We start from the raw sequence: 24875 nt of genomic DNA, 5'->3' as shown, positions 1-24875 counted from the left end.
GCTTTTGCTTCAGAGGATGGAGTTGCTACAGGAAGGAAGAAGGCACATTCTCTCTCTCTCTCTCTTTCTCTCTCTCTCTCTCTCTCTCTCACACACACACACACACACACACACAGGTGGATATAATATATAATTTCATCGATGTTCAAAACTGGTTTATGGGAGACAATAACTTGTAAGATTTCATTGTCATTAGTGGTTTGCAGAGCGTACAGGGGGCCAAGTGCTCCAAAAGCTCTCTCTCTAGGAGCGTAGAATGCATTGGGTGGGCCCATGTGGCCCACATCAGCTTTACTGTTGCTGGAATTGAATTGGAAATTCAGATTGGTTTGTGGCCACAATCAGGCTTCTTCTTACTTTCCCTACCCCCTTCCTTCTCCACCCCAAAGAGAGTCTACAAAGCAGATTTTACCTGTCAAGCAGCAAGGACACTGCTGTCTTACACCCATCAAATCCCACAAGTGGGAACAGAAGAGTGGCCCCAAACTCAGTGTGCTTTCTATGTGAAATCAGGTAGAATGGAGTCCTCTCTGAGGGCAACAGAATTCAAGGGTGTTGGTGGTGGGGAGAGAGGTTGAAAGGGGGGGGTCAGGAAAGAGAGAAAGAGAAACAGAGTGAGACAGAAAGACAGAGACAGAGAGGGATAGAGAGAGACATTGTTAAAAATCAGGAATGATCAGTTTCTTCTGCCTTCCATCACTTCTGCCGTAGAGAAGAGAAAATGAGAGGAGCTGGGAGAAGCGCCAGTGTTACTTCATCATACTCCCTCCTGGGGAGTAGAGAGGAAATTTCTCAAGAAAAAATGCGGCCAGGGGAATAGGATTCCCTCTCACACTGTCAAAGATCTTTCTTCACTTCCAGAAAAAAAAATCAGTCAAACAAGTGATTATTTAGTGTTTACATTGGTCAGTCCCTCACTAAGTAATTTTTAAAGTTCACAATCTTTGAAATACAATGTCAAGAACCTCAATATCACTCATGAAAATTCTGAAGCTCAGAGAAGCCGAATAGAATTCTGTATACCTCCCCTGCCTAGGTAACCTATAAACTGGCTGTAGGTATAAGAAAATATTAGGTCTCAAAAAAGAAAAGATTAGGTTTCCATACTATGAAACAGGAATCAGTAAATTTTTCCTGTAAATGTCCAGAGACCTTAAGCAATGACTCAACTCTGCCATTCTAGTGTGAAAACAGCCATAGACAACACATAAATGAAGGGGCCTGGCTGTGTTCCAGTAAAACTCTACTTATGAATACTGAAATGTGAACTTCACATAATTTTCACATGTCCTGAAATATTATTCAGTGTACAGAAAGCACTATTTTTCAACCATTAAAAAATGTATAATCCAGGGGGCGCCTGAGTGGCTTAGTCAGTTAAGCCTCTGACTCTTTTTTTTAAAGATGGATTTATTTGGGCGGAGGGCAGAGAGAATCTCAAGTAGACCCCTGCTGAGTGCAGAGCCTGAGCTGTGGCGTGATCCCACGACCCTGAGATCATGATCTGAGTGGAAATCAAGAGTGAGTCGCTGAACCGACTGAGCCACCCAGGCGCCCCAAGTGTCTGACTCTTGATCTCAGGTCACATCTTGATCTCAGGGTCAGTGAATTCAAGCCCTGAGTTGGGCTCCACGCTGAGCGAGGAGGAACTTAGAAAAAAAAAAAAAAGAAAGAAAGTACAAGCTGGGGCACCTGGCTGGCTCTGTCAGAACACACGACTCTTGATCACGGGGTCGTGAGTTCAAGCCCTACATGTGGTGTGGAGTTTACTTAAAAGAAGATGTACAACCCATTCTTAGCTCGTGAGCCATACAATACCAGAAAACTGGGGCGCCTGGGTGGCTCAGTCAGTTAAGCGTCTGACTCTTGATTTCAGCTCAGGTCATGATCTCAGGGTTGTGGGACAAGCCCTGCATCGGGCTCTGTGCTGAGCGTGGAGCTTGTTTGGGATTCTCTCTCTCTCCCCCTGCCCCTCTCCACACACTCTCTCTCTTTCTCTCCAAAGATAAAATAAAATAATAATAAAACCAGACAACTGGTCCTAGTTTGCCAACCCCTGCTTTAGGAAACTCTTCCCTACAGGTGACCAGCACCTTGTTCTGAGTTTGTTCAGTTGTCATCTTTATGCAGGGCACTCATGCTGGATTTAAAAGGAAAAAGCAAAACTTAAAGACCCTGTCTTGACTATTCCCGAATATACAGTTGACCCTTGAACAACACAGGTTTGAACTGTGTTGTTCTTTTTCTTTTTCTTTTCTTTTTTTAAGATTTTATTTATTTGACGCAGAGAGACACAGAGAGAGAGGGAACACAAGCAGGGGGAGCGGGAGAGGGAGAAGCGGGCTTCCCGCCGAGCCGGGAGCCCGATGCGGGGCTCGATCGCGGGACCCTGGGATCACGACCTGAGCCGAAGGCAGACGCTTAACGACTGAGCCACCCAGGCGCCCCCTCTTATGATTTTAATAGCACTTTTCTCTAGCTTAGTTTATTATAAGAATATAGTATATAATACATATACAAAATACATGTTAATCAACTATTTGCTATCGGTAAGGCTTCTGGTCAACAGTAGGCTCTTAGTTAAGTTTCTGGAGAGTCAAAAGTTACACGTGTATTTTCAAGTGCATGGGGGTCAGTGCCCCTAACCCCTGCCTTGTTTAAAGGTCAACTGTATTATCATTCTGGCCTCTCTAGCCATGATGGAGCCCAAACAAGTGTGGAAGTTTAGAACTGCAAAAAGTAAAAAGAAATTCTCTTCTAAAACATTCTTGTTTACTGCCAGCCTTAAGGGATATGAGTGTTTCTCGTTATTACATTCTTAGCTGTGTTTACTCTGAAGTTTGATAACTATTTCTTTTATTCAAAAAACTGTTGCAGAAATAAAGAACAGCACTTGGCATTCCTTAGATACAAAGACATTTAAAAAATGCCATTTTTTCCCTCCTGCATCCTAGGTTTACTGGTTACTGTTGGTGGGTCACTTCTGCCTCTTGTCCTCCATTGAGCAGCTTTCCTCTGGCATACCAGAGCCCCAGACAGGCTGCCCCCTCCCTCCCACCCCAGCCCGCTGTCCCACACTCACCCCTTCCTTGGCGCCAAGTCTCTGGGGCTCCTCCCTCTCCTGTGAGCCCCCCCACTCTGTCCGGCCCTTTTGCATCCCCCAGTCGAACCGATTTGTAACATCCATCTGGGGGCCTTCTCCATTAAACCTTCCTGGCTGGGCTCTGGCTCATGGATTTTCTCTCTTCTCTAAACTCCCACAACACTTAGCCCGGGTACACGATTTAGCACTTAATTATATATTGTCTTTTATTGTGTGTTTTTATTTGTTGTGTCAGTTTTGTCTTTTCCAGCAAAGCTACAGATTCCTTGAAAGGAACACATCGTGTATTTTTTTTTTAATCCCTCACAGTACTCCAGTAGGGACACAGTTAATACTTTCTGTTCTACCAATGAGTGCTGCTTGATGGATAGGCACAGATGTAAGACTTTCTACGCATTTCTGCAGTTATCTGTGGTGCTGATGACTACCTGTCAAATTTATTAAACTGAGTTGAGTAATGAAGAGCAGCTCCGAATCTAGTATTCAGTTGGGTAAATCACATCATCTCTGTATCCATTTTCTCATCTGCAAAATGAAGATGAAAATGTTTTCCCAACCTACCTCAGTGAGTTACTGTGAGACTTGCTTAAACGAGATAATGTAGCTTTGAACTATATGAATGTCAGGGATTATTATACCTCACATCTCTTTTCCCAGGTGTTACAGGGGAAAGTAGGGTTTGGCTTTTATCACAAAGAGTGGGTCCCTTTCTAACCTCTGTTAGAATGGTGGGGGAATCCTGAGTATGACTAAAAAGGTCAGAAGAGAATAAACATGATCTCTTGGCTTTCAGTTTTCCTGAGAAATTATTACGGTCGTGGAAAAGACAGTGGGTGGTTAGATTTTGAAATGGAAATTCCCCAGCTGAGGTAGTCTTCGCTGCTTCTTACTTAACTACCCTTTCTGTACTCTTGTCTGCAAGCTTATTTCTGTCTTAATTCTCTCCTGGCAGGTCTAAAGCAAAATGTGGTAAAAGGAAATCTTAGTGAAGAGATGAGAACTTCCTGCTTTTGGAGTGGATCTTATTTCATGTCCTTAGATTCCAAAAGGAAAATCTTACTCTGGCCATCAATTGACATAATTTTCTTCTTCTTCTTCTTTTTAAAACCTTTTGTTTATTTATTTTAAATAAACTCTATGCCCAACGTGGGGCTTGAACTCACAACCCCAAGATCAAGAGTTGTATGCTCTACCTACTCAACTAGCCAGGCGCCCTCATAATTTTTCTTCTAATGTATTCCCTTCCCCCTTTACCACCTGTTGATTTTTTCCCCAGTCTTCCTGCCCTTCCTCCTTATTTGAGTTGACCAAAATACCAAAGTATATTTGCTATCATCAGTGCTATTTCTTGAGATAGTTTTTGTTTTTAATTAAAATAAAATTATTTGGGGTGAAAGATTTATGTATCTCTTTATTAAATTCTAAAATGTATTTTTTATTAGTGCTTAATCCTGGACTTAATTTTTTTTGTGTGTATATATATATACACATATGCAATTCTTCTTCCTAGGGCCCCTTTTACTCTTATTACTCTAGTACTTAACACTAACTGATGTTGTTCCTTTTCAGGCTCAACTGCAGACCTGAGGAAGTGGCCTAACCTCATCGTCCCCGTGAGCGCTTTGGTCAGTCCCTGGGTCAGTCAGTTCGTATGATCTCTGGATCTCCATAGGACACAGGAGGACAGAAGCGCTACTGCTATGTAAAAAGGGAAACTTAATTTCTCACGCCTCCTCCCTTTTCCGCGAAGGGCGCTGCCCCAGCTCCAGCGTTCTAGGGAGAAATCACCACAGCTTTCTCCGCCCGCTGAAAAGCGCCATACTCCAGGTGGGTCTAGTTGTCTCCTTTCCCAGCCTGGGAGGAGAGCCAAGGGCACCCCTCCCGGGCCGGGTGAGCGCGCCAAGCGCTGGCTCCTGCCCTCCGGGTCTGAGGAGTGCGAGAGGGGCAGGTGACCGGTCGCGTGGTGGACGGCCCGCAGAGTTAGTTACCTGGCGCGGCGCGGCGGGGCGGGGCGGGGCGGGGCCGGATGGTGGGGGCGGGGCCGGGGTGCGATCTCAGCCTGCGATTGGTTCGCCCCGCGCCTGTCTCCATGTGCCGCGCGGCGGAGGCACAACATTCAAGTCCGGGGGCGGGGCCGGCGCGCGCCGGGAGGAAGCGGCCGCGCGGCAGCTGCGGGGCGTGGGGGCGGTGGCGGCGGCGGCCGAGGCCGAGACCGAGGCGGCGGAGGCTGAGGCGAAGGCGTCGGCTCCTTACCCGGTGACGGTGCTACGCCGGACCCCCTTCCGGGCCCCATGGAGGCGGCAGCGGGCGGGGGCTGCGGCTCCGGGCCGCCGCTGCTACTGAGCGAGGGCGAGCAGCAGTGCTACTCCGAGCTCTTCGCGCGTTGCGCCGGCGCCGCAGGCGGGGGCCCCGGGTCCGGGCCCCCTGAGGCCGCCAGGGCCGTCCCGGGAGCGGTCACCGCAGCCGCGGGCCCCGTGGCCGACCTGTTCCGGGCGTCGCAGCTGCCCGCCGAGACGTTGCACCAGGTAGGTCCCCGCGCCCCCTGCCACAGCAGGTCTGTACGGACCATTTCTGTGGGGATAAGGGGGCGGGGTGGGGCGATGGGGCTGCTCAAGAACCTGGAGGCCTCGGGCAGGTCGAAGTCGGGGATGGCGGCGACGCCCTTGTCCCCCGGGGAACACCAGCCTCCTCCGCAGCTCAGGAGTGCTGGGTGCGCTCCCCGTTTTCCTCCCCTGAGACAGACTGACACTCCCCCCCCCCCCCCCCCCCCCCCCGGCCATCGCTGGGGCTCTGCAGCCGTCCGGACCCAAAGTTTGCCTTGTTCTGGAAATGGTGTTTGTTTTGGCTGGTGTCTGGTTTAACCTCTGCTCGCTGCTCCTGCCTTTACCTCTCCTGGGTGGGTGGAAAGGGATAGGCGCTCAGGGTGCCTTGCTGGGATTTGAACTTGAAGTGTGCGTGTGTGTGTGTGTATATGTATGTATGTATGTATGTATAGCCAGGGGCCCAGAATTGAATATTGTCCGCCCTATATCCATGTAATCAGTCTATCTGTCTAGATATATATATCTACTATATGTATTTGCTCACTAACATATTTCTGAATATTGGTATTAAATTGGAAAGCCTTAACAAGTTGCAGAGCAGGGACAAAGGGCTGCAAGAGGATGTATGTCAGGGCAAAGCCAAGCTTACTGTTTCGTGCTAGAGATAGACCCAGACATCCACCATAGGAGACAGCTGTAGTTTCCCATCTTATTACTTGGACTTGAAATAGAACTGGAAAGTAATGTGTGTCACCTCCTTTTAGCTGCTCCATACCTGGAAAAGGAGGAGGGAGTGATCCACAGCGCATGCTGTTTTTGTTTTGTGCTTTCCTTGGAGCTTGGAGAAAGACTACTTGATAAGCATCGTCTTTTGATATCACCAGGCTTTCATGTTGATAAGATTCTTAATATCAGGCCCAAAACATGAAATGAAGCTTTTTAAAATTATTTTTTTAAGTTTTAATTGTATTTCCAGTTAACATACAGTGTTATATTAGTTTCAGGTGTACAATATAGTAATTCAGTACTTCCATACATCATCCTGTACTCATCAGGGCGAGTGCACTCTTTAATCCCCATCACATATTTCACCCATCCCCCCATCTCCTCCCCTCTGGTAACCACCAGTTGGTTCTCTGTAATTAAGAGTCTGTTTCTTGATTTGTCTCTTTTCCCTTTGCTTGTTTTGTTTCTTAAATTCCACATATGAGTGAAATCATATGGTATTTGTCTTTCTCTGACTGACTTATTTTGCTAAGCATTATACTCTGGCTCCATCCATATCATTGCAAATGGCAAGATTTCATTCTTTTTGATGGTTGAATAATATTTCTTTATATATTATATATAAATAAATAACATTTGGGTTGCTTCCATATCTTGGCTGTTATGAAGAAGGTTGTTATAAACTATAAACATAGGGGTGCATGGAAATGAAGCTTTTCTTAAAAGCAATAGTTAGTATGAAAGTTAACATCAATTGAATATTTAGAGTGGGGAGTGGTATTTTAAAATCTAGTTCTAGAGGATTAGTGAGGGTTTTATGGCTCACTTGCAATGTCACTGTGTTTGTAGGTTCTTTATTTTTTTTCTTACCACTTAAGACTGTGCTTTATACTGCTGGAACATGCATATGCCTGTGTGTTTGTGAGCATAACTTTAGCCACTCTGTAATCTTTCACCTTTTAAAAGGGATTTCTGAAAATGTAATGAGTATTCATAGAACTTAGCATGGCTGTTTACCCTTAAGAAGTCCTTTGTATGTAGAAAGTTCTGCAATTGCTGTTCCGTGGTTGAGCTGAACGAGGTAGACAGAAAGTCAGTGTCTTAAAACACAAACCATGGCCATTACTTGAGGCCCTCAGAATATTCCCAATCATATAAATTTATTAAATGCTGTTGCAACTTCTCAACTGAAAAAGGAATAAGTGACTGGTGCCACACGGCAAGTAAATGGCAGGTGGGCACCTGCTAAGGCTTATTTGTAGTCAGTAATACATGGAGTGTGATAAGAGAAAGTGGGCATATTAAATGTGAATATGTTGGTTCACCACTCCTAAGGAATTGGGGAGGGGACTTTCCTGGTGTTAGAATCCATGCTCCCTTCAAGTATATGTGATTTAGAAAGAACCCAAGGCACAGTACATTTGCATGAGTGAGTTTATATTCTTGATGTCCAGTTGGAACTGGAGACTGCTTCAGATGTTGGCAAAGGGAGACATGCCTAGAAGATTGCTTAGAGTAAATGTCTCAGAGCTTTAAGCTTTCTTACTCAGCCCAGCAAAATAAAATACATCCTTCCCCGTTAACCTAATATAATTGCAATAATCCAGTATTCTTCATAACAGGCAAAAATGAACATCAGAGGCATCCTGGACAGGGAAATGTGATCAGAAGAGATTCACACAAAGCTAGCAGTCAGCAGCCACCTAATTTTTGCCAACCATTTTAGTGGGGAGTGGTGTGGCGTGGCGTGTTGTATCTTGATGTGAATGCATGCTCCATTTACCTCAATTTGCATTTCCCCATGAGTGTATTAGCCATTCTTTAAAACAAATGTAGACATTTTTAGCCTTTCCCTGTTGAACAGGAACCTGTAAGTTCAGAATTAAGTGACCCAACAGGTATAACTGCCCAAATCATGGAGGCACTAACCATCCCTGGTAATTTCTATGGTAACAGCCAGATTTTTGTTTTCTTAATAAGCATATAATTAAGATTACCATGACATTTCAAGCAGGGCGAAAATCTTACCTGGAGTAAATGTTTTACAAAAATACTTAATTTTGTCTCCTCCTTGCAGTAAAAAATAAGCTACTATGTCTGTTACTTTGTCATGAAGGTGAGTTATGTTAAGGATTTTTTTTTCTGTTGAAATGTGTATATATATTTTTTAATAGATTTAATTTTTTTAGAGCAGTTTTATGTTCACAGCAAAATTATGGGGAAGGTACAGAAAATTCCCATAGATCCCCTACCGGCACACATGCCAGCCTCCTCCATTATCAACATCCCCCACCAGACTGGTACATTTGTTATAGTTGACATTGACATTGACATATCATTATTACCCAAAGTCCAGAGTTTGCATTAGGGTTCACTCTTGGTGTTGTACATTCCAAGGTTTTTTTTTAAAAAAAATTTATTAAGACTTAATTTTTAATTTAATTTAATTTATTTCAGAGAGAGAGAATGAGAGAGAGCACTAAGGGGGGAGGGTCGGAGGGAGAAGCGGGACTTGATCCTGGGACTCCAGGATCATGACCTGAGCCAAAGGCAGTCGCTTAACCAACTGAGCCACCCAGGCACCCAAGACTTGATTTTTTTAGAGCAGTTTTAGGTTAATAGCAAAATTGAAGGAAAGGTGCATAGTGTTCCCATATACCCCCCTCGCCACACACATATACAGCCTCCCCCATTAGGAATACTCCCTTCCAGGGGCGCCTGGGTGGTTCAGTCATTAAGCGTCTGCCTTTGGCTCAGGTCATGAGCCCAGGGTCCTGGGATTGAGCCCTGCATTGGGCTCCCTGCTCCATGGGAAGCCTGCTTCTCCCTCTCCCACTCCCCCTGCTTGTGTTCCCTCTCTCGCTTTGTCTCTCTATCAAATAAATAAATAAAATCTTAAAAAAAAGGAATACTCCCTTCCAGAGTGATACATTTGCTACAATTGATGAACCTACATTGATATATCATAATTATCCCAAGTCCCCAGTTTACATTATGGTTCACTCTTGGTGTTGACCATTGTATGGGTTTGGACAAATGTATAATGACATGTATTTACCATTAAAATATCATACAGAATAGTTTCCCTGACCTAAAAATCCTCTGTGCTCTGCATAGTCATCCCTTCCACTTACCCCCAACCGCAGGCAACCACTGATCTTTTTACTGTCTCCACAGTTTTGCCTTTTTTAGAATGTCATATAGTTAGAAAAACACAGTACGTAATCTTTTCACATTGGCTTCTTTCATTAATAATATGCATTTAAGATAACTCCATGTCTTTTCATAGCTTGATGGCTCATTTCTTTTTAGTGCTGAATAATACTCCATTGTTTGGATGTACCACAATTTATTTATCCATTCATGAACTGGAGGACATCTTGATTGCTTTCAAGTTTTGGCAGTTATAGATCAAGTTGCTATAAACATCTGTGTGCAGATTTTTGTGTGGACTTAAGTTTTCAGTTCCTTTGTGTAAATACCAAGGTGTGATTGCTGGATCATATAGTAAGAGTGTCTTCAGTTTTGTAGGAAACTGCCAAATTGTCTTCCAAAGTGGCTGTACCATTTTGCAGTCCCCTCAGCAGTGCATGAGAGTTCATGTTGCTCCATATACTCACCAGCATTTAATGATAAGAGTGTTTTTTATTTTGACCATAGGAACGTAGTGATTGATATCTCGTTGTTTTAATTTGCAGTTCCCTAATGACATGATGTTGAAAATCATGTCATATGTTTATTCCCCATTATAAATTTTAATGCATCATAATAGCCTATTTTAAAAAGGTCTTTTGGTCCTATTTTTAGAGTATTTATCTTCATTTGCTGATTTATTTTAAAAGCGGGATTCTAGTACTAGGTGAAAAATGGTAGAACAAAACCCTTTACATTAGAAAAAGAAAATATAAATGTCTGAGAAACATAGTTTTCATTTTAAGACAAAGAACTACAAATGTTAGTGATTGGTTTCTCAGGTTGTAAAGTATTTCATTGGTGTTCAAAGGCCATCATTTTACTAGAAGGCATAAGGTGGTGTGGTGGGAATCAGGTTGGGTTTGACATGCATTTGAGTTTCTATTGCTCATAATGGACAGTTCTAGATGCTGAGGTTACAACTATGAATCAGACAAATCCCTGTCTTCATGGAGTTTACATTCCAGTGCAAATTTTTTTATTCTTCAGTTGATTTGAGTAAGAAACAATTTGGAATATAACCTCCAGGGGGGTACCTGGCTGGCTCAGTTGGTAGAGCACATGACTCTTGATAAAGGGGTCGTGAGTTCAAGCCCCATGATGGGTATACAGCTTATTTAAAAAAACAAAAAAGAGGAATATAACCTCTAGAAATAAAATATCTACCTTAAACTAGCAAGTTTTGCATTTGATGTAATGAATTAAACTATATAGACTTATTTATAATATTTGTCTTTTAGGATGTTGTGTTAGTCTCTGGGAATGCTGTGCATATTTGAAGTAGTCATAATTTGTTTTAGTTTTTATGAGAATCAACTCCTTTTATTTTGAAATAGTCTTTTTAATTGGGATATGATTAACATGTAACATACTAGTTTCAGGTATACAACATAATGATTTGGTATTTGTATATTTTGTGAAATGATCACCACAGTAAGTCTGCATCCGTCACCATACATAGTTAAAACATTTTTTTCGTGTGCTCAGAAGTTTTATGATATACTCTCTTAGCAACTTTCAAATATATACTCTCTTAGCAACTTTCAAATATATAGTATGGTATTAACTATAGTCTCCATCCTGTACATTAAATCCCCATGACTTACTTATTTTATAACTGGAAGTTTGTAACTTTTGATCACTTTCACCCATCTCTCCCCCACCTATCTGTCCTCTATATTTATGAGTTCAAGTTTTTTGTTTTTAGATTCCACATGTAAATGAGATCATATGGTGTTTGTCTTTCTCTGACTTGATGGTTAACTCTTAGACATTAAGGGGCATAGCTATAAAACACTGCTGATTCTGTAATATCAGGGGAAATCATTGAATTGGAAAAAAGCCAATAAATGTCTGATTGTTTAAGCAGCTGTGATTGAGGTAAAGAAGTAAAACAAAGCTGCTAGAAGCAGAACAAAGCAGAAGCAGGGATATTTTAAAAATTCCTGTGCACAGAATCATATTTTTGTTTTTTTAAAGATGTATTTATTTTAGAGAGAGCATACGGGGTGGGGGGAGGGCAGAGAGAATCTCAAGCAGACTCCCTGCTGAGTGCAGAGAATGTGGGGGCTCAATCCCAGGACCCTGAGATCACCACTGTAGGCAAAATCAGGAGTGGGGTGGGGGGGTGGAGAGGGGTGGGGGGCTGGGTGGTGGTCGGTTGGGCGTCCCACTCTTGGTTTTGGCACAGGTCATGATCTCGGGGGTCATGAGATCAGCCTGAAGTGGGGCTCTGAATTCAGCGAGGAGTCTGCTGAAGTTGCTCTCTCCCTCTCCCTCCACCCCTCCCCGTGCTCATTCGCTCCCTTTCTCTAAAATAAATAAGTAAATCTTAAAAAATTAAAAAAAAGAGTCAGTTGCTCAGGGCATCTGGGTGGTGCAGTCAGTTAAGGGTCTGACTCTTGATTTTTGGTTCAGGTCCTGATCTCAGGGTTGTGAGATTGAGCCCTGCGTCAGGCTCCCCACTTAGCACAGAGTCTGAGATTCTTTCTCCCTCTCCTTCTGCCCCTCCCGCGTGTGCGTGCTCTCTCTCTCTCAAATAAATAAAATCTTCATTTTTTTTAAAAGATTTTATTTATTTCTTAGAAAGCGAGAGAGATCACAGAGGGAGAGGGAGAAGCAGACTGAGATGAGAGCCCAATGCGGGGCTCGATCCCAGGACCATGAGATCATGACCTGAGCCGAAGGCAGCTGCTTAACTGACTGAGCCACCCAGGCGCCCCAATAAATAAATTAAAAAAAAAAAAAAGAGTCCAAGGCTCAACTGACTGAGCTACCCAGGTGCCCTGTGCATGGACTCACCTTTGGGAAGAAGTCCTATTTAAAGGTTTTCTTGTAATTCATTGAAGCAACTGTTTAATCATTAAAGAAAACTATAGGTAAAAGACAAAATTCTTGTGAACTTTCCCCATTGTTAGCTTGTTAGCCGGAACTGTTTTTTAAAAATGCAAATAAGGCAGTTTTCTGCTTTTACATCTTTATATCATATCCCTTTGTAACATAGACGTTAAGGAGATAGAGGCATTTTGCCTCTAAAACAGAAAGAATATTTGCTGTTTAAGATAGTGTTCTTTTTTTATAAAAAAGAAAGAATGCCAGCAGATATAGGAAGTTCCAGAGCCAAACCGTTCTGTGGTAAAAAGAGGGACATTTGCATAAGAGTTACTTGTTGACTCTTTTATAACAAAAATACTTCAGGTGTGCAAAACTTAGAGGATTACCCAACAAATAAGTAAAACAGTTCTTTCAGTGTGAAGGTTTCCTGTGATCTCCTTCTCTGGTCCCATTCTCTTTCCTTCCAACCCCAGAGGTTACTGCTGTCCTGAATTTGCTGTGCATGAATTGAAAAAAATGGGACGCCTGAGTGGCTCAGTTAAGCGTCTGCCTTTGGCTCAGGTCATGATCCCAGGGTCCCGGCGTCAAGTCCCACATGGGGCTCCTTGCTCAGCAGGGAGCCTGCTTCTCCCTCTGCCTGCTGCTTCCCCTGCTTGTGTTCTCTCTCTCGCTCTCTCTCTCTCTCTCTCTCTCTGACAAATAAATAAAATCTTTAAAAACAAAACAAAACAAAAACGAAAAAAATGTTAATACGTTTACTATACATGTAGATATCGTGTGTATCTATCTGTATAGCGTGTGTGTGTATATATATGTCACTAAAACAATATATTGTTTTGTATGGCTTTTCAACTTTTTAAAGATTTTATTTATTTGACAGAGAGAGAGAAAGAGAGAGTGCAAGTAGGCGAAGGGGCAGAAGGAGAAACAGGCTCTCTGCTGAGTAGAGCCCAACACGGGGCTCAATCCCAGGACCCTGGGATCATGACCCTAGCTGAAGGCAGACCCTTAACCAACTGAGCCACCCAGGCGCCCCTGTATGACTTTTCAACTTAAAATTAGGAGTATTGTACTCTGTAACCTGCAACTTGCTTTTCCTCTCATTATTATGTTTTTGAGATTCATCTTTGTTGACACATGTAGCTCTAGTTCATTTATGTTTCCTTTTTAAAAATCATTACCGGGGCGCCTGGGTGGCTCACTTGTTGGGCGTCTGCCTTTGGTTCTGGTCATGATCCCAGGGTCAAGCCCTGCATCGGGCTCCCTGCTTGGTGGGAGGCCTGCTTCTCCCTCTCCCACTCCTCCTGCTTGTGTTCCTTCTCTTGCTTTGTCTCTCTCTGTCAAATAAATAAATAAAAAAAATCTTTAAAAAAAAAACTTCATTACCTATTGTTATAGTGACTCCTTATGGTGTTGTAGAGGCCTTTATGCCTGAGGAAAGGTGGCATTTTTATTTGCATAGAATGTCACATGACTGGGGGACTGTGCTAAATGTGTACAAATATTAAAAGCTCCTTTATAGGTAGCAAAATGCACACTGATATTCTTTTTTTTTTAAAAGATTTTATTTATTTATTTGACAGAGACACAGTGAAAGAGGGAACACAAGCAAGGGGAGTGGGAGAGGGAGAAGCAGACTTCCTGCGGAGCAGGGAGCCCGATGTGGGGCTGGATCCCAGGACCCTGGGATCATGACCTGAGCCGAAGGCAGACGCCCAACAACTGAGCCACCCAGGCGCCCCGCACACTGATAATCTTGAAGTGTTAGAGGACCTTAGAGTTAATTGATTGGGCTTTCATAGGCTTGTTTTTTTTCCCCCTCATCTTTTTTTTTTTTTTTTTAATTTCTGGTGCAGCCTGTGAATGAATGTCACCATCTTGACATTTATTTTCTTACATTTTTTAAAATTTAAATTCAATTAGCCAACACATAGTACATCATTCAGATGTAGTGTTCAGCAATTCATCAGTTGCATATAATGCCCATATAACATAATATGATGGTGTTCATCACATCATGTGCCCTCCTTAATGCCCATCACCCTGGGATCGTGACCTGAGCTGAAGGCAGACGCTTAACGACTGAGCCACCCAGGCGCCCCCCCCATCTTTTTTTAAATGGAAAATCTTAAACAAGTAGATGGAATAATACATTAAGCTCCTCTGTGCTTGCCATCCATGCTCAACAACCATCAGTGCCCATGTGATCAGTTCTGTTCCATCTGTGTTCTCACTTTTGTACCCTACCCTCCAAGTCTCTGACATCACACAATTCATGGGGTTTATCTTTAAAGAAGGAACCTGGGAGTGGTCAGAGGAGATGGGAACATGGAGGGGTTTAATATAGGCAGAAAAGGTATCTTTGGCTTTTGGTCAAATGGCAAGACAATGATGGTTCCACATGATCGAGCTATTTGCAGTCTTAAAGATAACGATATTTGAGACTGATTTAGAATGGGTAAACCAATAGGGAGAATGAAAAGGTAACAAAAGTGAAGACTAGAAATACAAGATGGGGGCGCCTGGCTGGTTCAATCGGTGGAGCATGTGACTCATGATCTTGAGGTCGTGAGTTCAAGCCCTGAGTTGGGTTAGAGATTACTTAAAAAAATGCAAGATGGATTTGAATATTGACCTAGTTTCACATGCATAACTGGGAACTGTCCTACTTTAAGGGTATGGAAAATTGGTTGTGAGGAAATTTTGAGTTGTTTCACTAATTATCAGTAACTTTTTAAAGAGGGTTTGGTTCCTTTCCAGGTTTTTTTTTTTTTTTTTCAAATTTTCTCTTTGTTTCATAAAGGCAAGTATCTAAGATTTTGTATTTATATCATTCTCTTCTTTAGTACATGTTTTTTGGTGGGCACCTAAGTCCGTTTGGGCTGCTATAACAAATTCCACAGACTGGGTGGCTTATAAACCATGGAAATTTACTGCCCACAGTTCTGGAGGCTGGTAGTCCAAGATCATGGTGCCAGCATGTTTGCCTTCTGGTGAGGGGCCCCTTTCCTGGTTCATAGCTGGCACCTTCTTGCTGTGGCCTTAAATGATGGAAAGGGCTAGGGTTCTCTCTGGAGCCTCTTTATAAGGCATTCAGTCCCATTCGTGAGGGCTCTACCCTCATGACCTAAGTATCTTCCAAAGGCCCTGCCTCCTAATACCATCACATTGGGCATTAGAATTTCAACAGACATATTTTGTGGGGGGGGCACATTCAGATCATAGTAACTAGCCTGGGTTGCTCAGGCCTGTGGGGTTTCCTGGGGCATGAGATTCCGTTTTCAAAGCAGGACAGTAGCAGGCAAATTGGGATGGTTGTTCACCCCCTGTACTGGTTACTACATGAATTATCTATTGCTCTATAATGACTTCGCATAAATTTAAATTGCAGCTTAAAACAGCACATTTATTATCTTATTGTTCCTTTGGGTCGGGAGTCCTGACATGGCTTAACTGGGTCCGCAGGTCAGGGTTTCACAAGGCTGAAATCAAGGCATTGGCTGGGTGGCATTTCTTTGTGGAGCTCGGGGACTTCTTCCAAGCTCATGTCATTGTTAGTAGAATTCTGTTCCTCGTGAGTTTAGGACTGAAGCTCTCAGCTACTAGAGACCACCTGCAGTTCCCCGCCACGTGGCTCTTTTCATAGGCAGTTCATAATATGGCTGTTGGCTTCTTTAAGGAGATTCTCTCTCTCCAGTTGGCTTAGAGGAGTGACACCCTGTTGCCTTTGCCATATCCTGCCTTATATATAGAAGCAAGTCACAGGTTTTGTCTGCACTGAAGGGGAGAGGATTATTCAAAAGCAAAGAGAGAATTATTGGTGGTATGTGTCAGCTTAGGAACTTTGTACCACACTTGTCTTCCAGAGTTTTCTGAAGCAGAAAATTACTCTGTCTTTTTTGGGGCCAGATAATATAGATGTTTTTGCTCACCCCCTCATTTAAAATTTCTTTATCTTTTAAAAATACATTTTCTTTTTTTTTTTTTTAAAGATTTTATTTATTAGAGAGAGAGAATGAGAGATAGCAAGCACGAGAGGGAAGAGGGTCAGAGGGAGAAGCAGACTCCCTGCTGAGCAGGGAGCCCGATGCGGGACTCGATCCCGGGACTCCAGGATCATGACCTGAGCCGAAGGCAGTCGCTTAACCAACTGAGCCACCCAGGCGCCCTAAAAATACATTTTCATGCGTAATTCATTTTCTTATGCCAAGTAGAACTGGCAAGTATATTATCTTATGTATTATTTTCAGTTTTAGTCTTTAGGCAATTTGTTTTTCCTCTTAACTAGTAGGAGGCAGGAAAAGAAGTAGAAAAGCAGATATGAATGCCCTGCATGTCCACTCCTGCCCGGAATACTCTAAAGCAGGCCTGGGTCCATTTCAGGGGTCTGTGAATTTAGATGTGGAAAAAGATCCGTTTTTGTCTGTACCAACCCCTAACTGAAATCAAGCATTTCCTTCTATTGTGTATATAGGGAACAAACCACAGCAGTAGTAGTAGTACCTGTGATTTCATCACCTGTAGAAATAGGATTTTTAAAAATCATAATTATTACAGGTAGTAATGCATATTCAAACACATGCCTTACTACCACAAATTTGCTTTTTAATATTTTGATAGCTATATTTCTGTATGTTTCTTTTATAATCCTATTTTAAGTGTTTCGTGTTATGCATTTAAAAACAGTATTCTGAGAAGAGGTCCATGCAGACTACCAAAGGGTAAGGGGCATAGCACAGAAATAATTAAGAGGCCGTGCTCTGAAGAGTTGTGAGGTGTCTGGACTAGGAACTTCCCTACTTCATAGTTGACCGTTTCCAAAGTCAGACTGGCAGCAGCAGTGCTGGCAGCTCTGCGGCAGGAATGCGATTCCCTAAGGCTGCGGTGGTCCCTCCCCCTCCAGGCAGCCCTGCGAGGGGGAAGGAAGGCCAGAGAGAATGAGAGAATGAAAGCTCCGCTCCTTCCACCAGGACTTCGCCCTGCAGTCCCTGCTCAACCCTCCCTGCTCCTGACCTTCCTGTCTGGCCCTCTCTGCTCAGCTTCATTCCAGAGAGCCCCTGGGGGGCACATGCCAGCTGACTTTGGGCCTGTTTTATTTACCACTGTTCTCTCTACTTCAGAGACGGGCTAGAACACGAACCTGAAGGAAACGTGATTTTTAACAGACTGGAGAAACTCAGCTCTCCTCATAATTTAATTCAGAACCAGGAGAGGCTATTTAATTTAGGTTAGTAGTAAACGTTTGCTTTGACTTAATTCATTTGTAACACTTTGCCATTGGTTTACAGAAAAATAGCTTTGTTCAGCCTCCTGGGGGTAATTAAATGTTTCACCTGTGTTAATTTCCTGACTAATTGAAGTAAATCCCATAAATGCCAGCAATTAAGAATTGTTTTTGCTTTTTTTTTTAAAGCAGGCTTTCTTAAATGTGTAATGTTTGCCCTGATGCCTTCAAAAGAACATATGTAATGCAATAATCTCTTTGTTTATCCCTTAGTTCACGGTCAGTCTTGTGAAAAACAGATGATTTTACATGAATAGGTTTTTGACCCTGGAGATGTTTGGTGTGCTTGCTTTTTGAGTTTTTTTTCTCCTTTAGGATTCTTTTAAAATTGTTTTAAAATGCTTTAATTCCTCTCCTTTGCCTACACTCTGGTAACTTTGAGTCTTGTTATTAAGAGATGGCACTGGAAGCAAAGTGCGTGAAATTTACCATGTGGAATGTCTTAGATTCTTTTTTTTTAGACAGAGAGGGAGAGTGCAAGCTGGGGGGAGGGGCAAAGGTAGAGGGAGAGAATCTTTTTTTTTAAAATACATACCCACTTTTGTTCTTTTTTAAAAAAGATTTTACTTATTTTTTTGACAGAGAAAGAGTGCATTCCAGAGCACAAGCAGGGGGAGCAGGAGAGGCAGAGGGAGAAGCAAACTCCCCGGGTTTGGATCCTGCTTAAGATTCTCTGTCTCCCCTCACTAGAGGCTGGATCTCACAGCCCTGAGATCACAACCTGAGCCAAAATCAAGAGTCAGACACCCAACCAATTGAGCCATCTGGGCACCCCTAGGTTTTTTTTTTTTTTAAGATTTTTAATTTATTTATTTGACAGAGAGATAGGCAGAAGAGCACAAGCAGAGGGAATGGCATAGGGAGAGGGAGAAGCAGGCTCTGCACTGAGCAGGGAGCCCAACACAGGACTGGATTCCAGGACCCTGGGATCATGACCTGAGCCAAAGGCGGACGCCTAACCATCTGAGCCACCCAGGCACCCCACCCCTAGATTCTTTTAATTTATTCTTCATTCTCTTAAGTTTTCTCCACCTTGGCACTATTGACACTTTGGGCCAGATCATTCTTTGCTGTGGGGCCTGTTCTGTGCATTATACAATGTCTAGCAGCATCCCTGCTCTCTATCCAGTAGATGCCAGTATCTGCCCTTCCCCTAGTTGTTTCAGCCAAAAATGTTTCCAGATGATTGTCCCTTGGGGCAAAATCTACTCCGGTTGTAGATACGTGGTAACAATCATAGTAGCTACTACTGTTTATGTACTGATTACCATGTAATTGGCCTTGTCCTATAACTTGTAGAATGCTCATCTCATTTAATTTTCACAAGCAAACCACAAAGTAGGTATTATCGCCCCCAGTTTGAAGAAGACAAAATGGAGGTACAGAGAGATTCAGTAACTTGCCCATGGTCACATAGATAAATGACTTCTGGTAATATTTTTCATAATTATTTGGGTTGAAATTCAGTCTTTGTTGAAGAGACAAACTAAAAAATAAAGGGGGTGTTTCCTGATGATGTCTCAGTGGAGAGGCTTTGGCTTTCATAGCAATTCTGTGTAAATGTTGGAATTCTTGCTTAAAGGTGTGAGTCTGTCTATGGGTCTGAGTAGGGGATTTGAATCTGCTTCTAAGGAGCTTCAGTATGGTAAAGCAGAACATGAGACAGTCTAGGGTCAAGGCTGCTTAAACTTCAAAACCAAGGAAGCCATCAGAAATTGAGGTAAGGCTCAGGCACCCCTTAATAATTTATTTTATTCTACCTTATATGTCTAAAATATTATCACCTCAGGGCCACCTGGCTGGCTCAGTTGGTGGAGTGTGTGACTCTTGATCTAAGGTTTGTGAGTTTGAGCCCCCTGTTCAGTGTAGTGATTACTTAAGAAATGCTTAAAAAAATTTTAAGCTGGGGATTTGGAAAACGTCGAGACAAGGTTTATATGACAAGAAGAAAAATTAATACATTGGCTTGGTGGGGAAATCAAGGTTTAGCAGAGTTTTTGCGCAGTTTGAATTTTAGAAAGCATTTTCAAGATTTTATTTTGATACTAAATATTTATGTTAATGTGGGCTCAGTGGTCTTGTTCTGGAAATAAACTTTTTAAATATTTCTGTGTCCATTCTCCCAAATATAATTTGATGATTCAAGTAAAAAAAAAAGAACGAAATCTTGCCATTTGCAACATGAGTGGATCTAGAGGGTATAATGCTAAGTGAAATAAGTCAGTCAGAGAAAGACAATACGATATGATTTCACTCATGTGGATTTTAAGAAACAAAACAAACAAAGGAAAAAAGATAAACAAAAAACCAGACTCTTAACTCTAGAGAACAGACGGATGGTTACCAGAGGGGAGGTAGGTGGGGGGATGGGTGAAAGAGGTGAAGGGGATTAAGAGTACACTTATCATGATGAGCACTGAGCAACAGAGAATTGTTGAATCACTGTATTGTACACCTGAGACATATTAATATAATACTCATGTTAACTGTACTGGGATATGAAGGCTGGTGCTTATGTGGTGGTTTTGGAGGCAAAAGCTACATGTAGAGCATGGCAGAACAGCAGTATATGTATATAGGGAGAGAGCCTGGGTCCCATACCTTGATAAAGCTGCCTTATTAGTCCAAGACAGTCCAATTTTATACTACTTTTACATGAAAGAGAAATAAATTTCCATCTTATTTTTTATTTTTGTTTATTTTTTTAAAAGATTTTATTTACTTGAGAGAGAGAGCACGAGCGGGGAGGCTGAGCAGGGAGCCTGACATGGGGCTTGATCCCAGGACCCTGGGATCATGACGTGAGCCGAAGGCAGAGGCTTAACCAACTGAACCACCCAGGCGCCCCTCCATCTTATTTTTTTTAAATCTGTATATATCAAATTTTTTCTATCATATAAAATTTACAAAAGTATTTACAACTTGTTAGCTAACTTTAAAATATTTATTAATCTATCCTATCAGCTGATTTTAAATTCCACATTTGACATGTTCTCTTACTGATTGAAGTTTTAAGTATTTGTTTCATAGAATTTATTATTTTTTATAAAGGGATAAGACTTTAACCCGGGTGTAATTATTGTTGTTTAAAAATAGATACTGGGGCGCCTGGGTGGCTCAGTCCTTAAGCGTCTGCCTTCGGCTCAGGTCATGATCCCAGGGTCCTGGGATCGAGCCCTGCATCAGGCTCCCTGCTCTGCGGGAAACCTGCTTCTCCCTCTCCCACTCCCCCTGCCTGTGTTCCCTCTCTCGCTGTGTCTCTCTTTGTCAAATAAATAAAATCTTTAAAAAAAATAAAAAATAAAAATAGATAACTAAATTGATTGTAAACCATTAAAAAAAAATTGGGGTAAGGCTATGTATGTATTGTTCAGGGCCCGAAGGAAATGGCACACTCAGAGGGTTTTACTGAAAACAGCATGGAGGCATGGAGAGATTAGCAGCAGCACGAAGCCATTGCTGTCCCTAGATCTGAAGGGGCCCAGGAAAGAAATGTTGTTGCTGGAGCTGTGAAAGGTGTGATTCCCCTAAAAAGAACAGTGGTCTAGAAGAATGCAGTCATTGGCAGAAATGTGGCCAGGGAGGGGCTGGTGAGCTGAGGGACAAATAACCAACTCTGTCTGATGTGCTCCAGTGCCCAACTGGAAGCGAGAGGCAGAAAAGCCTGGGAGTTGAAGCTTATAGAGACCAGCCTCCTGGGCAGAGTGGATGAAGGGTTGTGGTTCTGGGGGACACATGGAGGAAAAGCCAGCACAGGCTACAAGGTGAATGGGAACCACCGCCCTGGATCCTAGGGAGAATGGGGCATGGCTGGTGTAGGGGGCAAGGGAAGTCCATTTGTGCCAAACTGGGCTTGGGTGTGCAGACTTTCATGAGGGACAAGAGAGGGCTGGACAGGAGTGACTGGCCCATCTGAGCTGCTGCTTTCCACTTCTTTAGGAAAGTCTTGAAGACTGTGGGGTTGTCTGTTTGCATTCGGGTATGGGATGTATGCATATGTATGCTTTTTGATCAGAGTAGGACATTTCCATGGGTTGCTGGGTTTGTTCTTATTCAGGGCACTGGGAAAAATACAGCAATAGAGTAGCCTTCTTGGAGATTCTGCCAAGAGTAGCTGCACATGGTGGGAAAGGTTGCCCTAGGGACCAGAGATGAATTCAGGGGAGTAGAAAGTATATTATAACATTTGGGGGTATGACCTAGCATTAGTTTGACATTTTTCTTTCCCCGAAGGATAAGATTCCTGTAGAGATTCTTTCTCACCCCGAAATAGCTGTATATGTGTCCACTCAGAATTTCTTTGTACATTGCTCAAACTTACTAAGGCCCTATTGAGCAAACCGAGGACTTAAAGAATCTTCCTCATATACTGCAAAGTAAAGGCAAGTGCAAAGAAAGAGCTTTGTTCTCTTTTGCATTCTTCATGGGCTCTAGCATATTTTCTGGAAAACTTGTTGCCATGGAAATGGGATATTATCTATCTCTGTAGTGTACTACATAAAAATAGCCCTTTGTGTTTGAGGGTGATGTTGGTCACAGGTGGTTGGGTGAATGTATAGCAGGGTGCCTTGTCAGCATTCCATTGTTGAAGGTTGTGAAATCAAAATGAGTATTGATTTGCTTTTTTCTCTCAAAACGCAGTTTTATCTGGAAAAGGCAGGTAGTGGTGCTCTGTTTGTGAATTTTAAGCCTCCCTTTCTAGGTCAGGTGAATGTGGTGATTGAAAGCACCACTCATGGTGATAAGTAAATGGCTTCTCTACTCTTTCTTTTGGTGTTACAGGGTGTGCAACACAAGATTGGGCTGGGGCCAAGTAGTATAATTCTCCTGTTCTTGAACACATGGTTCTGCTTAAGTGCCTTGTACTTTTAAACTGAGACATAGCAGCAAGTGGTTAGGTGGAATAGATGAGCTCTGAGCTGTTTATCAAATAGTGACTTCTTGTGGGTTCTTATATGGAACAGATCCTTGGTAAAGAAAGGTCGTCGGTTCACCATGCTGGTTTTAGCATTGGCCTCACACGTGTAGCCAAGGTTGAAATCTTAACCCTAATCTTAATTTTTCCTTTGAGAAATCCTTTGGGTAACTTTTTAGAGCCATAAGTCTCAAATATTTTGTCATTCTCTCACCTTTCTTCTAGAAACTTGTCTTATATGTAAATAACAGCTTCTTGGTGCTGAAATAAAATTTAGTCTTGAGAATTTTAGATTTTCTTGAGAAAATACCATGGCAGGGAATTTTAGACCTAAAAGTAATCACCCCCTTTTTTTAGACACAGAGTGTGTGCGTGAAAGCAGGGGGAGGGGCAGAGGGAGAGGGAGAGAGAATCTCAAGCAGGCTCCATGCCCAGCATGTAGCCTGACGTGGGGCTTGATCCCAGGACCCTGAGATCATGACCAGAGCCAAAATCAAGAGTCGGATGTTTAACCGACTGAGCCACCCAGGTACCCCAAAAGTAATCACTCTTAATTCTGATTTGTGTTGTACTACTGCAGAAATGGAATCATTGCTTTTATCTTTTCTCTGTGAGTCAGTATAAATATCTTTTTGCTAATAATATTGTAAATAGTTTTTGAGTGCTGAGCATCCATTATTATTCTTAGAAATTTTTTTGTGTAATTAACTCACTTAATTCCCATAAATATTCTTTTTTTAAAAGATTTTATTTATTTTAGGGAGAGAATGCATGCAGTGCACGCTCATGAGTCAGGGGAGGGGCAGAGGGAGAGGGACAAGCGGACTCCCTGCTGAGCGTGGAGCCCTGCATGGGGCTCCATCCCAGGACCCTGAGATCATGACCTTCAGCCAAAGTCATATGCTTAACCAACTGAGCCACCTAGGCGCCCCATAATTCCCATAAATATTCTTAATGGTTTTTGTCACTGTTTTTCAGATGAGGCATTCTTATTAGTATGCCTTTTCATTTCTGAAAATTATTGCTGTGCAGTGTAAGACTTGGTTGTTCCTTTTTGTTTATCAGGATGTTGTGTTTCTAATACTGAAAAGCATTCTTCTATATCAGGGGATGACAAAATACAGTCCATGGGCCAAATCCGTCCTGTTATTTATTTATTTATTGATTGATTGATTGGTATGCCCAATGAGCGAAGAATGGTTTTTACATTAAATGGTTGGGACAGAAATAAAAAGACTATTTCATGACATGAAAATTATATGAAACTCAGATTTCAGCTTCCATAAACAAAGTTTTATTGGCACACAGCCACACTTAAGTTTCTGTATAGTATATGGCTGCTTTCACACTAGAGTGGCTGGGTGAATAGCTGTAACAGAAACTGTTTATAGCCCACAGAACCTCAGAACCTAAAGTACAAAGTTTGCTAATCCTTACTCTATATTATTCTACATCTAGAATGGGAAATTGTACTGAATAATAAAAGTAGGTCACATTTATGTACAGGTTCATATGTATTTGGATTCTCTTTGGGTATTATATTTTCCTCTCTTCCACTAAATGTTACTGCTTTCACAAGCCTACTGTCACATACTATGGCATATTTCAAATATACTTGATCTCAACTCTTTCTATATCCATGTTGTTTTTTTTTATCATAACAAATACTCCTAACCCTTCCTAAACAAGGGTAATGAATTTTATCACTTTATTAGTTAATGTGTTTTCTTTGCTAGATCAGTAATTATCCCCCCAGTTCTATTTATTTCCAACTATGTTGCTTTCTACTTTTGGGCTTTTCAGCCACCATATAAACATTGATACTTTAATAATCCTAACTAAGCCACCTGAACTGATTGTGCTATTTTAATTTAATAAATCCTATATTAGATAAAGATTATATTTTCTATATTCATCCTGTTGGGTTTAATACACTTAACATGATCACAGCTTTGGAACATTCATGCAGTTATTTTTTTTTTAATTTGTTTTCTTTTTTGTCTCTTACTTCCTCACTTTTTAAATTAACAGCTTTATTGAGATATAATTCACATACTATACAACTTACCCATTTAAAGTGTACAGTTCAGTTTTTAGTATATCCACTATATATTTCCAGAATATTTTCATCACCACAAAAAGAAACCCTAGGCAGGGTGTTCTCAGTAGTGTAGTCATCCCCAGTCCTACTGTCCCTAGGCAACCACAACTCTCCTTTTTATCTTTATGGATTTGCCTATTCTGAACATTTCTTATAAATGGAATTGTACAATATGT

At 42.1% G+C, this 24875-nt stretch overlaps 1 protein-coding gene across 6 annotated transcripts in view; it reads left to right on the top strand.

Annotated features, from left to right (window-relative positions):
• Nucleotides 1-5294: 5294 nt before the first annotated feature.
• Nucleotides 5295-24875, top strand: part of REPS2 (RALBP1 associated Eps domain containing 2) — a 238225-nt gene continuing 218644 nt past the window's right edge. For all 6 annotated transcript variants that reach the window (XM_027609020.2, XM_027609021.2, XM_027609015.2 and 3 more), the window contains exon 1: nt 5295-5628. In XM_027609020.2, coding sequence (XP_027464821.1) covers nt 5395-5628 — 234 coding nt within the window. In that variant the 5' untranslated portion in view covers nt 5295-5394. The remainder of the gene's footprint in view (nt 5629-24875) is intronic.

This window comes from Zalophus californianus, chromosome X, assembly GCF_009762305.2.
Source record: "Zalophus californianus isolate mZalCal1 chromosome X, mZalCal1.pri.v2, whole genome shotgun sequence".
NCBI lineage: Eukaryota > Metazoa > Chordata > Mammalia > Carnivora > Otariidae > Zalophus > Zalophus californianus.
Note: the sequence above shows the minus strand (reverse complement) of the source record. Positions and strands in the feature narration are given on the sequence as shown.